General features: G+C 34.2%; 1 protein-coding gene across 1 annotated transcript; it reads right to left on the reverse strand.

Moving 5' to 3' along the window:
• Positions 1–1,141: 1,141 nt before the first annotated feature.
• On the reverse strand, positions 1,142–2,922 carry LOC113238628 (alpha-(1,3)-fucosyltransferase C-like; the record flags this gene model as incomplete). Its single annotated transcript, XM_026475455.1, has 2 exons — positions 2,297–2,922; positions 1,142–1,348 (listed from the first exon to the last, which is right to left on the reverse strand). Coding segments are annotated over exons 1-2 (833 nt in total), but the record flags the coding sequence as incomplete, so codon positions are not given.
• Between the last annotated feature and the right edge of the window lie 12,879 nt (positions 2,923–15,801).

Below are 15,801 nucleotides of genomic sequence, written 5' to 3' on the forward strand. Positions count from 1 at the left end.
AACACTAATATGGACTATGTCTGAAATAAACTTTTTTTTTTTTTTTTAATAAAAATGAATCTTTATGCGTGAACAGTCACCCTTAGAGGTGGATTATTTTCTTCAAAATGAAATGGGACCCCTATGGAGGTACCCTCTTTTCCAACAAAAAAGAATCATGAAAATCGGTTCACAAATACGGAGTTATCATACACATACAGTCGAATTGAGAACCTCCTCCTTTTTTGAAAACATTGTAAAATAAGCATGCATTGATTGACATTATGTCTAGTGTATATTAGCTTTCTGACTCTAATCATTTCTCTATATTTTTGAAATTGTAATCAAATTGTTAATTCGACATCTTACTGTCTCAAAGTCGTATGTTAAAACACAAAGTTATTGACATGGAACAAATAGATTGTATACACAAATTTCACATCACATTTCCTTCATATTTACATTCTTTTACCTATTCTTAAAGTAATGTATCCAAAATAACACCCTTGATAAGAAATTTAAAATAAATAAGATTTTTGCCATCTCCTGAACAATCACTCTTTATAAGATACGAGTTCGAGAAAGTAAGTCTACGATATGCTGTTCTTTTTGACAGGAAACTTTTGTACAAGCTGTGTTTTCACAATATAAAACATTTACTTATAAAGTGCTATACATTTACAAACAACACATATTATAAAGACCATTTTTAAGAATTTTAGGTCTAGGTCTAGGCCTTTTAGTAGTTAATCATTGTTTCTATGTTACTTGTTTGTTAAGTCCTCTAATTGGCCTAAACCCTCTCCTTAAAGAGACCCACTACTTAGACTCTTATCCCGCACTGGAATGTATATTAGTTTGGCCATGAATTATTAGAATCACTATGTTGCGTTTGACAATTTATTCAACGTAGTCATCAAACGGGCCAAATTAAAATTGTATCAATAATCAACAGACGTATATGATAATATTGAATGGAATGGAGGGAGCGAAAGGTATACCGTATGGTGCAGGCGTGTTGATATTCTAGGAATACCATTAATATTATAACACCAATAACCATCTCTTATTACGACTAAGATTATCAAACATGTGTAATTAAGAAAGTATTTCCTACGATACCCAAAACAAAGAAATACTCTTATAAACACTTCTCGTATACTTGAGTTTCTTTTCATTAAGGAAAGCACAAAAGGCGCAGATTTCATCAGTGTTCGCGCTGGCATTAGAGGCATGAAAACTGTAATGATTGTGCCATTTGAAAAAGTCGTAATATTTTTTCTTGTTGCACATAGTATCGTTCATTACCCTCGCCAGTTCACCAGGTCCTAAGCTTTCAGCATCTAAATATATTCCTTTAGGAATAAATCTGAAAAATATAAAATAAAATCAGTCCCATTTTTTAACTAAAATCTTACTATTACACATCTCAGGCGTAAAAGATCAGAAACGTAGTTTGATAATGATAAATATTTGAACCCAGTTACTTTTAACAAAAAAAGAAATAAGCATCACACAACTGTACCTGCAGCATCTCTTGGCGGATCAGTCAAATATAACTCATAATGATTCTGATCAATTCAATAACTATTATTGAAAATGGTTTAGCTATTTCTCTAACATACGAGATCAATTTATACATCATAGAATATTATAATGCAATTTCCAAGGATGGTGGTAACAAATTAAAGTATCGGTCAGAGCTATCATGTTGGTCAAGTAATCAATGAGGTTGTTTGTATGAGGCACGATGGAACAATGATTAATCACAGATCGACAAGTTAACTGTAACTACTACGTTTAGACATATCAAACAAGATCAAAATCTCAAAATAGACATGTGGTTTAGATCATTACATATGGAACAATCAATCTGCTTTAGACATAAGTTTATACTAAAGCATATTGATTGCAAATGCCCCAGAAAACTATATCCTGGTTCAGTAGTACAAGAGTTCTTTGTGAATAGTTCGTCCAGGGTAGTACTGCCACCTTACCTATTTCTGCCGCCAAACAGTAATATCAGCATTACTGTGGTCCGGTTTTGAAGAGTTAAGGGTGCAGGTGAAATTATAGGCTCATGGAACTTGTCAACGTATGTCTAAGGGTGACGGACGCTGTGGCAGTGCCACTTAGATCTTTGCGTTTTAAGACTTTGAGTGGCACTGCAACTGTTATAGACAGCCGTGTCGCTGACCACCAAGCCCACGAGTTGTTCGATCCGTCACTTTTTCTGATCATAAAAACATCGGCAGCTCGGATATGAGAATCAACATTGTGATTACTTTTATAATTTACATGCAAGAAAAGAAGAAACCTGGTATAATTTGCTCCTCCGTAAACTATAGGCACCGTATAGTGTTCCAAAGCTGTCAAAACCTTTTCAGTGACGTAGTCTTCCGACATTGAATTCTCAAACGCCAAATAAAAATAATAATCTTTCTCTACAAAGGCATGACATTCTTCCATTTTATATTTGGGACAGTGAAACTCGCCACAGCGTCCAAATGTATCAATGCTTAGGTTATAATGCTGCAATTCGTCTTGTAAGCTGTTTACAAACTTTTCACGTTCACTCGGTGTTGGGCAGTCTGTTGCAAACCACGCAGCTGCTTTTTTTTTACTCTGCAACTTCTTTTCAATGTGCTTACTAGTTGGTGTCATGTCATTGATATCCATCCAATTCATATCTTTCTTAGGTCCTATGACTTTACCTACTTTGTTCCTTATTATAAAATATTTCATCGTAACATCAGAATCCAATTTATAAGTCCAAGTATAGTTAAAAAAATTATTGTAGTGTCTATGTATTGCGTAGAGTGCAGGAGGTTCGTCACTTACGAAAAAGTAATTTTGATCTTCCGATCGATTACGTGGTTTATTCTCTTCAATTAATTTAACAGGATCTAAGGGATAGGTATATCGGTCGAGTGGAAACGTCATTTTGGCCAGAGTTACTACATTAAACAATATTACGTCAAATTCTCTTACATCTGTGAATAAGTTTCTGTTGCTGGTTATAAAGCAGTTTTGGAAGCGACAGGACATGTTTTTAAAGTATTCTTGCCCTGTTCCCATGTACATGAATGGAGAAATCGTTGGGTCTGTCCAAATCAGTATATAAATCAGATTATTTGCATTTTCTTTTGTTTTATTTTCCACTAATACAGGCATCAAATAGAAGAATAAGACAATTTTAAATTTTTTTTCACTTTTAACTTTTTGTTTAATCATTTTTATAGGTACGGTTTTGTGTTTCTCACTTTGACTTTCTTTCTTTTGAACCGTTTCACATCTTTCTGTGTAAATATTATGACAAAATCTATTTTAGTATTCTTTTCTAAATTGAACTAGGTATGTAAGGAATGTTATTGTCATTGTAAAGTAATTACCAAGTTTTCGTTTCATAGCTAAAAATATTAATTTTGCTTTTGTACTACGTTAAATACAATGTAATACTGTCTTTGAAACAATATACCAATACATCTATTCTGTTTCTAGAATTGGACTATAGTTTAGTATTTTGAATTAAAAGACGACAAATTGAATGACAATGTCATTTGACTGGTACTAACGTGTAATGCACGTAAAGAAAAGGACTACATCATAGTATTTTTTATTATTGAACTTAGAACAAAACAGTTTGGTTACTTATTTAATTTGGGAACTCTGAAACAGTAATAATAATAATGTGAAAGAAAACCACATCTATTACCTGGTCTCAAACTAGGGAATTCCCTGTATTATGAGTACCACAGCAACGGAATTCACCTTGGGACACTCCCCAGAACAACCAGACTAGAACTTAGAAAAGTTTATTTCCCAAATTGGTTATACCGATTAAATTGAACCCGGGTTCTCTTCATCCAGGACCCATAGTGCAAAAAAAGGTTGCGTCGTCGGTGTGTACGAAACGTTTGGTCTTATAATCACAATCATCAACACACTTATACAACCTACGACTAGGCATGAATCTTCTCTTAGACAAGGGTTTAGGCCATAGCCCGCCACGGTGGCCAAATGCGAGTTGGGGACTTCCACGGAAGAAAAAAAAACAATAGAAATGCCTTATACTTCGGTTACTATCAGCTGTCACCATAACGCACACAAACACATTTGTTTATCATTATAAACTCTATGAAATCTTGATAATGATTGGTCGTAGTTTCTAATTTAAAAAGATGTAACAAATTCTGGATTGTTAATATAATTTAAACTTTACCCAGTCGTCATATCGTTGAAAGTTTTGTACCTTTACTAACGTGCTTGTTAATCGTATGGCCAGTAGCTGAATTACTAACATCTGAAGAAATAGAAAGTAGTAATATCTTCTCGACAACAGATGTCATATTTAACGTACACGTTGCGTAATGAACATTATTTCAATCAATTAAGTTTAAATCTAACAAAACACTCATGACGCATTTTTTCGCTACTAACGTGGAAAATTTACCTTGTTCTCCAAAAGGTAAACCATATTGCATTGGATTAATGTTTAATTTCGTTTGCTATAGTACAAAAAATCAATTCGATGAACAGAAAATGGTCAAATTTGTTCAAATGAGATTTACCGATGATATGAAATACAACCACGGGTAATGTTTTTGGTGCGCTCCAAAACAGCACAATAAGGCATTAGACAATTTGCATGACAGAATGACACAATCACACCGTGCAACGCGAAAATGGCAGACTGAGCTCAAGTATGGACAACTGTCCATACTGTGGTCCCGCGTTCGATGCTAACATGATGCTAACTAACCACTTCTACTAATATTTGTTGTACTGTGGAGACTTCACACGGTTTTCGAGTGTCCAAGACGTCCAAGTTTCATCCCGATGTTTTCCTCTAACGAAATGTTCATAGTTTTCAAATTAAAGTTAGCACATAAATTCCGAAAACTCGGAACTGCAAGCGAGCCCGCATTCGGATCCGCGGTATCTGCTTGAGAGGCGGTACGTCAAACCATCGGTCTACAATTCAATAATACGATTGAAGAGATTGAACCAAAACAGTGTCAATTTGATAGCATCTAATATGTTTATTACTGTTCCTTGTTTAATTTTCTTGGCGTATAGTATGTAACTTTTATTCGCAAGAGAACATTTTTTTTTAATTTTAAACATAGAAAGCAACTCAAGCTTACACACTTGACCTTTTTTTATCACAAACTGTAGAGTTAAATATAAACGTAAGCTCGAGAGACGTTATACGAGCTCTAGGACATCTTCGTCTGATTTACACTACATTACAAGGTTTAGTTAATTAACTAAATGCAAACAAACCTCAATGAGATATTTCATAGATATCACCTGGTTACTTATTGTAAAATTATAATGAACGTTTGAAAATGGTACTTAATATTATAGGTAGCATAATATTTTCGTTTAATAGACAACATTTCGAACTACTTGTTCAAAATACTACTAAATACTTAAATTTAAACGACATTGATTAAATATTTAAATAGCGATATTTCCTACGATAAACAACTTAAAATTCAGCCCATAGAAAGATTGATAGCTAATAACCTGCGACCAAATTAAAGAGTACGGCAATAATACGGTGTATGGAACTCCGTACTAAAAATTATATTTGACTAGTTAACCCGACGCCATTGTAAATGCGTATGCTTTACTTGCAAGTGACAGTTGAAGTTTGTTTACTTTGAGTCATATACCTAAATCTTTGTACCATTGGTGGTTATTTACTTAAAATTTTTGGTTATTATTTTAATTCCATTGTACGGTGCAATACCGTACATTGTGTTTATGCAGCATTTTGCATATTCATGCGACATTTAGTTATAATTTATTTTTAGTTTACAATCAGCTATCTCTTTTATAATCAGATATATATAGTGTACTTTTTACGCATCTATTATTATAGTATATTATTATTGATTAAAAATCAAAACTAATGAGCATTCCTTAAAGTTTTTATACTATCATTTGTTCGTGAATGGAGCACCGTACATCTTTATGGTCCTTCGAGCCGGATTTACCGGTGGAACACGTATAAAAGTATTTGAAATTAATATTTTTTGTGAAATTACTCCACTAGTTTGTTATAATTATTAATACAAAGATTGAACACTCAGAAAAAAATCCCGGCCGGATTCGAACCGACGTCTTTTAGCTTACCGTGCCAGACGCTATACCAACTAAGCCACGGAACGAACCAGCGGACCTCACGAATTTTTCTATATGCTTGCGTCGTGTCTTTGTGTTTGGTTTTTTCAACGACTTTTTTTGTCGTAACGCCACCTATGAGAAATTTATGAAAGATTTATCACCCAGTTAGTACCTTTACAGTTACCAGTCCTGGCGAGAGATGTCGCTATTCGCTGTATTTAAAATTTTTATTGAATTGATATTCAATTATTAAGATCGAAGAATATTTTTCTAAGTGTTCGATCTTTGTATTAATAATTATAACGTATAAAAGTAATTGTTATTTTGATAGAAAATGTTAATATTCGGGTTATCTATTATTAAATTATCGAAATTACTTTAAAAATATTAGTAATGGCATATACAGTCGGTTTTTGTCGACGTTTGCAGAAACACTGCATTGTTGCAACAGTGGTGCGGCAGCCGCGCTTCAGTAAGTTTTAGTTCACTAATTGTGACTGCAAGACAGTCACGAATTGATGCCCACTTTAGAAGCAAAAAAGACGAGACAGGCCATCAAAAGCGAAACGAGTACTTACTAGCGAGCTGTAACCGTAACATTTATGATACCAAAAATCATAATGTGTAGGTTCACGAGCTTGCAGCGAGCTGAACACTTGCGGTTCTCAGAGAGCTGACGCTAACCAAGTACTTTTTCCGGCGAGTGAAGTCTGTTTCACGAGTACACACTAGTACCTCGTGACTGTAATAAGTAACAGCTCAAAGGTAGAGCGATGATAATGCAGAAATGGCAGGAACGCCATGGCCAAGACTTGGAAGAAGTTGGAGGAGGTTTTCACCACTAAAGGCGACCCTAACACATTACTAACTATAAATTAAGACAATACTAACCATACCAACAAACAATAAGCTATAAGTAAATAAGTAAAATAATAAACTGTAAGTATTGCATTTATATTGTAAGGGATGAATGTAGCCGCTTCAACTAGCCGACCCTTCACTTCGAAACTCGAGCGGCGGCAATCTGCTAAGGGAAAAAGCAATCCCCATGTGCATGTCTATGAAGTTGTAAAACCGCAGAGGTAGACGAACCGGTACCACGAGCACGGCTTCTCAAAGATGAAGAAGAGGAAGAGGAAGCCTACCAGCCGTAACCACGTTGGCACTGCACCGACAGGACCGAACTTTCTCCATCGTCTAGCCATACCAACGACGCTGCTGCACATGTCGCGACTGCATTTCTCGACGAAGTCTGTGGAGGTAGTGGAGTATATCACAACATGAATTTTAATTCGTTTTTGGTGAGAGTGCACACCGACCATCTGTCGATCTTCATGAAGGAGGACTTTTGGCAGATGGGAGATATATCGGCGATTCCGCTGCCGGTTACTTGACACCATATTGCGCCAATTTGTATAGATTTGTTATTTAGTAAAAATCGTTTTTATTACTATTGTATTTACGTTAGACTTTATTATATAAGTCATGTGGAATGAATTAAATAAATAAATAAAATAAAATAAATAAATATTGGAAATGAATTGTGATTAGCACAGGTGTTGGGTTGTTATATTTATGTAAGTGCATGTTGTTAAGAAATACGTTTATTGTTTGTTTGTTTAATACTCGTGTATGATTTGTCGAAAGCTGTAGGTGGAAACCTGTAATTGGCTTTATGTTTATGTTCCTGTTTTTATTAAATGTAAGAAGCTGTTGGTTTTTCATGAATGAATGAATAAACAAACAAACAAACCAACGTTTTGGGCCCTTTATTGGTTCTATAGTCACGGTTGACCTAAGAACTCGATGAATAAATTTATTTAAAAAAATCTGACTGCAACAGTGACGCGCGTGTCGTTACAGTGGTGCTGCAACTGCACTTCTAAATATTGTACAAAAAATAGTAGTAGTGGCATGGCTGCAACGCTACGGTAGCGATAATGTAGCACTTCTATAAGCGTCTAATTTGAAAGTACCCTCACAACAAACATAAGGATAAAAAATTATAAACGTGTATTTTTATCTGAAAAACTTTAATTCAATTCTTGTTTAAAGCACGAATAGTTTCGCATCGTTCTATTTACGACCAAAACTTATCAATGTATGTGTAAACAGTTGTTTTATAAAAATGCTTATGATCATTGAGAAAAGCACAAAATTCACATACTTCATCTGTTTCAGCACTCTCATTGGTGAAATGGTAACTGTAAACATCGTGCCACTTAAAAAAATCATAGTACTTGTCCTTATTCATTATATAATCGTACATCGTTTTCGCCATTTCTTTCGGTTTTATGGTACTAGCATCTAAGTATATTCCCTTAGGCATGAATCTGTAAAATGTGTAAAAAAATCTTTTTATAATATCACGACGAGACAAACAAGTCGAACTTACCTCGCGGTAAGCGACACGCCTAAACATAGCAGTGGTAAAAAATGCTACTCACGTACATACTACACACTCACAAAGATCAGGGGGTATACTCTCGATCTCCGTCTGAATCAATTACTGTCAAATAAGTAATATTCGACAAAATTAAAAGACAAGTATCAAGTATGAAGCTTCATTCGCATCACGCGTCTTTTCATTTGGTCAAGTATTGCTTATTTGGCAGCAATTGTTTCGGACGGATGTCGGACGAACATCGAGAGTAAACCCCCTGAGAATCACTGTCTCCACATCTGTCATCCTGTTTCACCAGCGCCCTGAGTGCGCATTCGCATTATATCGTAACGTGTTACTTATCATTGTCGTGAATGTTTATTTTATCGTAGAACGACTTTCGTGTCTAGCTGTTTCCTCTAGATCGTGACGACAATTTATCGGTTCACGACAGCCGCTTTGTCGTTTGTACTATAAAATCGTTTGAAGCTGCGATTGTCTGTCATCATATCTTTATCGTCTGACTGTCTTTCTTGCTACCCATTGCCACGACAGTCTGCAGTCGTAATGTCAAAAAAGTAATGTCGTAAACGATAGGTAATCGTGTTGTACTTACTATATATGAACAACTTCATTTAACTATCTGTTATCACGACATAATGGAACGCGCCCTTACCCTTCAAAGCCGGAACGCAGTTATGTTCAAATTACTGCTTGGCGGCAGAAATAAGTGAGTTGCATTTTATAAAAACCAGTTTTTAAATACAAATACTGAAAGTCGACCAGTCACTAGGGAGATATGATGTTGTAAAAAGGCGGTCAGATACTCCCTTTTACAGAATATGACGTCAACCTTAAAAGATCTGATCAAACCAATGAATCCAGATCATACATTTGTATGAGTGACGCGTTGGTTTTACAGGCATTTTAACAGCTTTACTTTAGTGTCAAGGATTTACAAAAGTAACCTACCTATCGTAATTTGCACCTCCATAAACCACTGGTACTGCAAAATTCTTTAATGGGATTAACAACTCTTCAGTGACATAGTCTTCGCTCATGATACTCTCAAAAGCCAAATAAAAATAATAATTTGATTGTAACAAAACGAGACATTCTTTGAAGCTGTTATTGGGGCATGTTAAATTTCCACATTTTCCATAGATGTCGACGTTTTGATTATAATCCTTTAATGCGTCGTTTAATTTTTTTACGTATTCCTCGCGTTTACTTGAAGTGTTACAGTCTGAAGCAAACCACGCCGCAGCTTTTGTTTTGTTCCCTAATTTTATTTTGATATCGTCATTTATGGGTTTCGAGTAACCAACGACATCAATCCAACGTACAGGTCCATCTGTTCCTTCTAGGTCTTTTGCAGGTCCTATAACTTCATTATCTTTTTTGGTTTTTACTATTAAATTTCTCAAAATGACATCTGAGTTCAATTTGTACGTCCAGGTGAAATTGAAAACATCATCATAGTTTGAACTTACCCCATAGACTGAAGGTGGTTCATCGCTCACAAATACATACTTTTGTTGATCTGACCTTTCCACTGGTAGTGTAACACCTGGAAGATCAGCTACATGGAATAAAATGGCGTCATATAATTTAATGTCTTCGACATAAGTAAGGTTTTTGATAAAATGACAGTTTTGGTATTGGCAATTCTTTGTCTTAGCTAATACCTCTTCCGTTGTTAGGTACGCAAAAGGTCTTCTGTCTGGATTTGTATATACTAGTACATAAAATTGTTTATTGTACGGCCAAAAGTCGTTGCTTTCGACCGCCATGATTTCAGAAATGAACAGTAATTTTATTAACAAAAAAAATATTTTCATGACGTCAATATTCATTTTCGAATTCCAAATAATTTTGCTTTGGCTTTAATGCTTTTAATTAGTTTATTCCTGGTCTTTTGTGCGTATTGTCTGAACTAATACGTTATAAAAACTGTTTTGTAACCTAGATCTACTTACATTAAGAGAGGAATGCTGTCCATTGTAAGTTTTTAGTTGATTGATAAATTCCTTTTGAAACAACTTACAATAGAACAACTAAAACAAATTAATCTATTGTTCTTAAACTGTTGTGCAAAATGTTTAGTGACACGTTTTCACAGGTTTAACAAGATTTCATTAGTTTAATACCTGAGTCGAGAAGGGTGACGCCTTTCTATGATTGTCGTTTTTTTCTCATGCGTGTATGTGAACTTCATAATTTTTCATTTCAATTCTAATCCTTGTACTCGGGCTTCAATTATTCATTTTTTGTGTGTTTTTAGCTATGACTGAATATCAGCGAGGGCAACATGCTTTATAGTGATTAAATCTTGTATTTTAGTCAGAGACCTATTTGATATGTTTGTCCTTTATTATTTCTTCATATATTATATTTTATATCAAATAAACTATTTCTAACTCCCGACGCAAGGACAGGGGGATTAAAAGTTTGAAACCTTAGTCTGAGTATCTGTGTGTCTGTCTATAGCATCGCATCTCCCAAACGGCTTTTTATTATATGAATGCTAATTTAATCGGGGTGGTTCTTATATGTGTCTGGTGCCATTCGTTCAAAGTTCAAAGTTCGCTTAAAGTTCATCGGCTCTTTTCCCAGTTAGTATAGGGATATCAGACCTAAGATCAATATTTATTTTACTTCCTTCTGATCTTCCGTTTGACAGACTTGATATTTGGTATACTATGGAAATCCAATCACATTACAATAATAATATTAACTTTTAACCGATACTGCAACCAACAATCTGCCGACCACCCAACTCCTCAGCTACTTTATACCGTAACTCTGCTTATTAAATTGGTCTGAACGAGTAATTACTTTACAGATAGTGATTTTATTGACGTTTGCAGTACACAATTTTGTGTCGAGGTTTTAAATAGGTTAAGAAATGTAACCTTAATTTCTAGACAACAAAGTTTTTCTTTTGAGCTTAAAGTTAAATTTATCCTTTATCCGCAATATTTATTAAACTAGGGATTAGAATACGAAATAAGTAATAAAAAATAAAATGTCTCTTTTATTTTTTTATTTAATAGTAAAGGAAGATACAAACAAGTAGTACTCCTGGTGGTCAGATATACTCATGACAATGCTGTAACAGACAAATATTTCAATTGCAGAGATCGATAGATAGGACATAAAGGTGTCCCTTGTCAAATTTGAGCCTGTGATACCTGCATTATTACCCTTCAAAACAGGAATGCAGTAATCACATTACAATTTGGCGGTAGAAGTAGGAAACTCTTTCACAAGAAGTTCTACTACTACTATAGAATGATTGAATGGATTGAATAGGAGACAAATTCTTTCAATAAATGATAAATGATTTAGCGTTGATACGGTCGAGTTGCCGATGGATCCGATAGGTACTAATACCGATGACTGCACGTACCAAGGTGTCAAACTCTAGTAATATGACAACACAATAATAGTATTAGTTTTTATAACTTTTACATTTTTGATTTATTATTCAATGTTTTTGCTACTATATTTGTCAAACAGCCGCAGCAGAGATCCTTGTGGAAGAGTTCGTCCAGGGAAGTACTGCCACCTTAACCATTTCTGCCGCCAAGCAGTAATGTTATGCGTTCCGGTTTAGGAGGGTGAGGGTACTGGTGACATTATAGGCACATGGGACTTGTCAATTTATGTCTCAGGGTGACGGACGCACAGACTTTTGCGATTTAAAGCTCTGGGTGGCATTGCAACTGTTATGGATAGGCGTTAGTTTACCATCAGGCCAACTACTTGTTCGTTCGATCACTTCATATTACAATAAAAAAAAACAAAGAGAACAAGTCAATATGACATTGAAAGAAATATTTTTATAAATTCTTTATTTATTTTATTTTTCGAAGCAAACAAAAGAATCTGTTATTGTTTAGTACTTGAAAGCTGGGACTGCGTCTATATTAATTAGATTAAATCGGAGTCCCTCGGCAGGTGCCTAAACTGTTGACAGCAATTCCTTTATATGATCCCTTTTGTATGATAATGTCAATGCGTTGGACAAAATACTCTCGTCCGCTACGTACGTGTCGTCGTGACAAATTTTTTTTGAGATATCATAAAAAAGCCATAACCCAGTTTTAAGATATTAAAATTGTTCAATAATATTTCAGCAATGTATCGTTAGGGTAAGTTTCGATAAGTCGAACGCGTTAACTAATTCTATTTTAAAAAGAAAATTTATTAGTTCTATTTATTGCTATTCAAAACAGATACTTGACCATTTGTAACTTAGCTGCGTTTAGTTAGTGAACGGCAGAATAGCTTTCAGGTCTAGAATTTATCATTTATTATAACACAATTTATTAAAAACCTAACCTTGTGATAGAAACCTTTTCTAAACTTTTTTGTTTATGTATTCAGTCCAGAACATACTTATGTTTTCATATACATTTGATGTATATGCATATTTTGGGTCGTTGAGAAAAGCACAAAATTCACACATTTCATCAGTATCAGGACTCTCATTTGGCTCGTGGAACTCGTAATATCTGTGCCATCTAAAAAAGTCGTAGTATTTCTGCTTCTCATAAATAGTCTCGTTTATTACATATGCTAGATAATTTGGTCCCAGGGCTAAAGCATCTAAATAAGATCCATTGGGCAAAAATCTGCAAGAAAATTGAAGATAAAATCAATTAGATCCGATAAATGACCAAAAATAATTAAAATAACATATAATTGTGCTGATGTAATCGACAGCGCACCTTGTATAATTTGCACCTCCATATACTATCGGTACTGCGAAGTGTTTTGTAGCTGTCAATACCTTTTCAGTAACATAGTCTTCGCACAAAGAGTTCTCGAAGGCCAAATAAAAATAATAATCTGTTTCTACGACAACGTGACAATTTTCATTGCCCTGCGTACATTTCAGTTCTCCACAATGACCATAAATATCAAGATCGAGTTCATACTTCCTTAATTCACCACTTAGCTCTTGGACGTATAATTCACGAAGACTTGGTGTCGTACAATGCGTCGCAAACCATACTACAGCTTTGTATTTACTCTGCAACTTGCGTTTAATTTTTTCACTTATTGGCTTCATAGCGTCAAAATCTATCCAACGCATATCTTTTTTAGGTCCTATTACTTTACCTTTTTTGTTTCTCACAATTATGTATCTCAAAATAGCATCTGACTCTAATTTATACGTCCAAGTCAAATTGAAGAGGTCATTATAATAGTCTACAGGTGTTGGAATTCCATAGAGATCTACCGGCTCATGACTAACAAATATATATTTTTGCTTTTCCGATCTTTGTTCGGGTTTTACGAATTTGGACAGGTCGAGGTCAACAACGTGGAATAATATAACATCAAAGTCTATAACATTCTTAAAATACGATTTACTAGCCGTAAATACACAATTGTTGTAGGAACACTTTTTCATTCTTCCATTTTCCATGTTAATGAAGGGTGGTATTTCTGCTCTAGTCCATATAAGTATTACTATATTATTACCTTTAGACAAAGTTCCATTTGCTTTTTCGTTGAAAATGTAATAAAACATTACAACACACTTTATAATATTTTTCCCAAAAATCTCATCTCGGTCCACGATGCAATTATTCATCTTAACATTGAAAATTTTATATATAATTAAATTTTAAATAAACAAAAACAAAGTGAACTTCAGTAAGGTTACGATGCGCTATAAGAAATATATTATTTAACTTTTTTATATTGACTGAATTTTAAGAAATGTTTCCATTCTTAAGACAATTTCATTTGTACATTGTTGGAGATCATTTCTTTACATTATATAGACCATTTCGATTGTGTTAAAATTCCTAATTACAAAACATTGAAATAATTACTATTAAATATGTTCTAAACAATGTTAACTACACATATTTTCTACAAATAGTGGAAACTATGGATGTAAGTTTAGAGCTTCTCCGCAAACTAAATATATATACGCACACAAGATGCTCTGACTACTAGATGACCTTTTCAACACCATTACCAACACATTATCATTTAATGGAATAAACTCATTAAGAAGAAAAATTACATTATGCGACATTATTGTTAATTTGGTTACGTTCCGGAAACATTTTGAAAATGACAAAACATGGGATACATGTAAAAAAATATATGTACGTGCCTATGCCTATTTTATTCGTTTTAATAAATATACAACACTAATAATTATACAACACTTTAAATATGAGCACTTTTCAAATGAATCCATTGTATGAATTAAGGAGGATGACTGCGAACTCGTACTCGTTCAGTAATGTAAAAAAAATATTTCATGTTAAACAAACAATTTTGGGTGCATAACATAACCTTGAGGAACTCCACACTTATTTAATAGGTTTTTGTATTATTGCTAATTTTTTAATATTGTAATTATCTACTCTGACTGACGCAAACCGAAATCGTGTATCTTTTTAGGTGTGAAAATATTGCGAAATTAATAATAATTATGAATTCAAAGATCGAACATTCAGAAAATTAGTTTTTCGTCAACCCGGTGCGACTTGATCCACGTCCTTGCTGCACCGTAGCATTGCTCTGACGGTTCCAGTTACCGAGGTGTCAAAATTATCCTGTGTTTTTGTTATAGATCTTTGAACTGGCTTTCGGCATTCGTCGCATCTAGTGACATTTAGTGAGAGATTTTTGAATAACCTTCTCACCGCAGCAAGGACGTGGGTTCAACTCCCAGCGGGTCGACGAAATTTTTCTGTGTGTTCGATCTCTGTACTCATAATCATAACAAAACTAGTTAGTTACTTCACAAAAATCTCAAGAAACGTTTTTATAAAATCAATATAGTAGTAAGTGCTCAAGAATATTATGATTTTACTATTACAGAAATACGGTGTTTTACAAATATCCGTTAGACTTATTAAGAAATTATAATCCGATGTACTATTTACAAAATGTGCTGTCCTTGACCCAAAACCCAGGACTCGTTGCAAATAGAACTACGTAGACCAAAACGCGTAAATATCTTCATATACACTTATTTTCGTTGCGTTTTTCTCGTTATTTAGAAAGGTGCACAATGCACATATTTCATCTGTTTCTGAAGTCTCACTAGGATCGTGAAGACTATAATATCTATGCCATTTGAAAAAATTATAATATTTTTTCTGGTTGTATATACTATCGTTCATTATGTAAGCTAGTTGTTCTTGCCCTAGAGCATAGGCATCTAAATACGCTCCCTGGGGCAAAAATCTGTAATCAAATTACACTATTACCACTAAAGTTATTTATGATTAATAATATTTTTTTTTTCTCAGCATAAACGAACT

The sequence above is a fragment of the Hyposmocoma kahamanoa genome, unplaced genomic scaffold (genome assembly GCF_003589595.1).
Source record: "Hyposmocoma kahamanoa isolate Upper Pololo Valley unplaced genomic scaffold, ASM358959v1 97, whole genome shotgun sequence".
In the NCBI taxonomy this organism is placed as follows: domain Eukaryota; kingdom Metazoa; phylum Arthropoda; class Insecta; order Lepidoptera; family Cosmopterigidae; genus Hyposmocoma; species Hyposmocoma kahamanoa.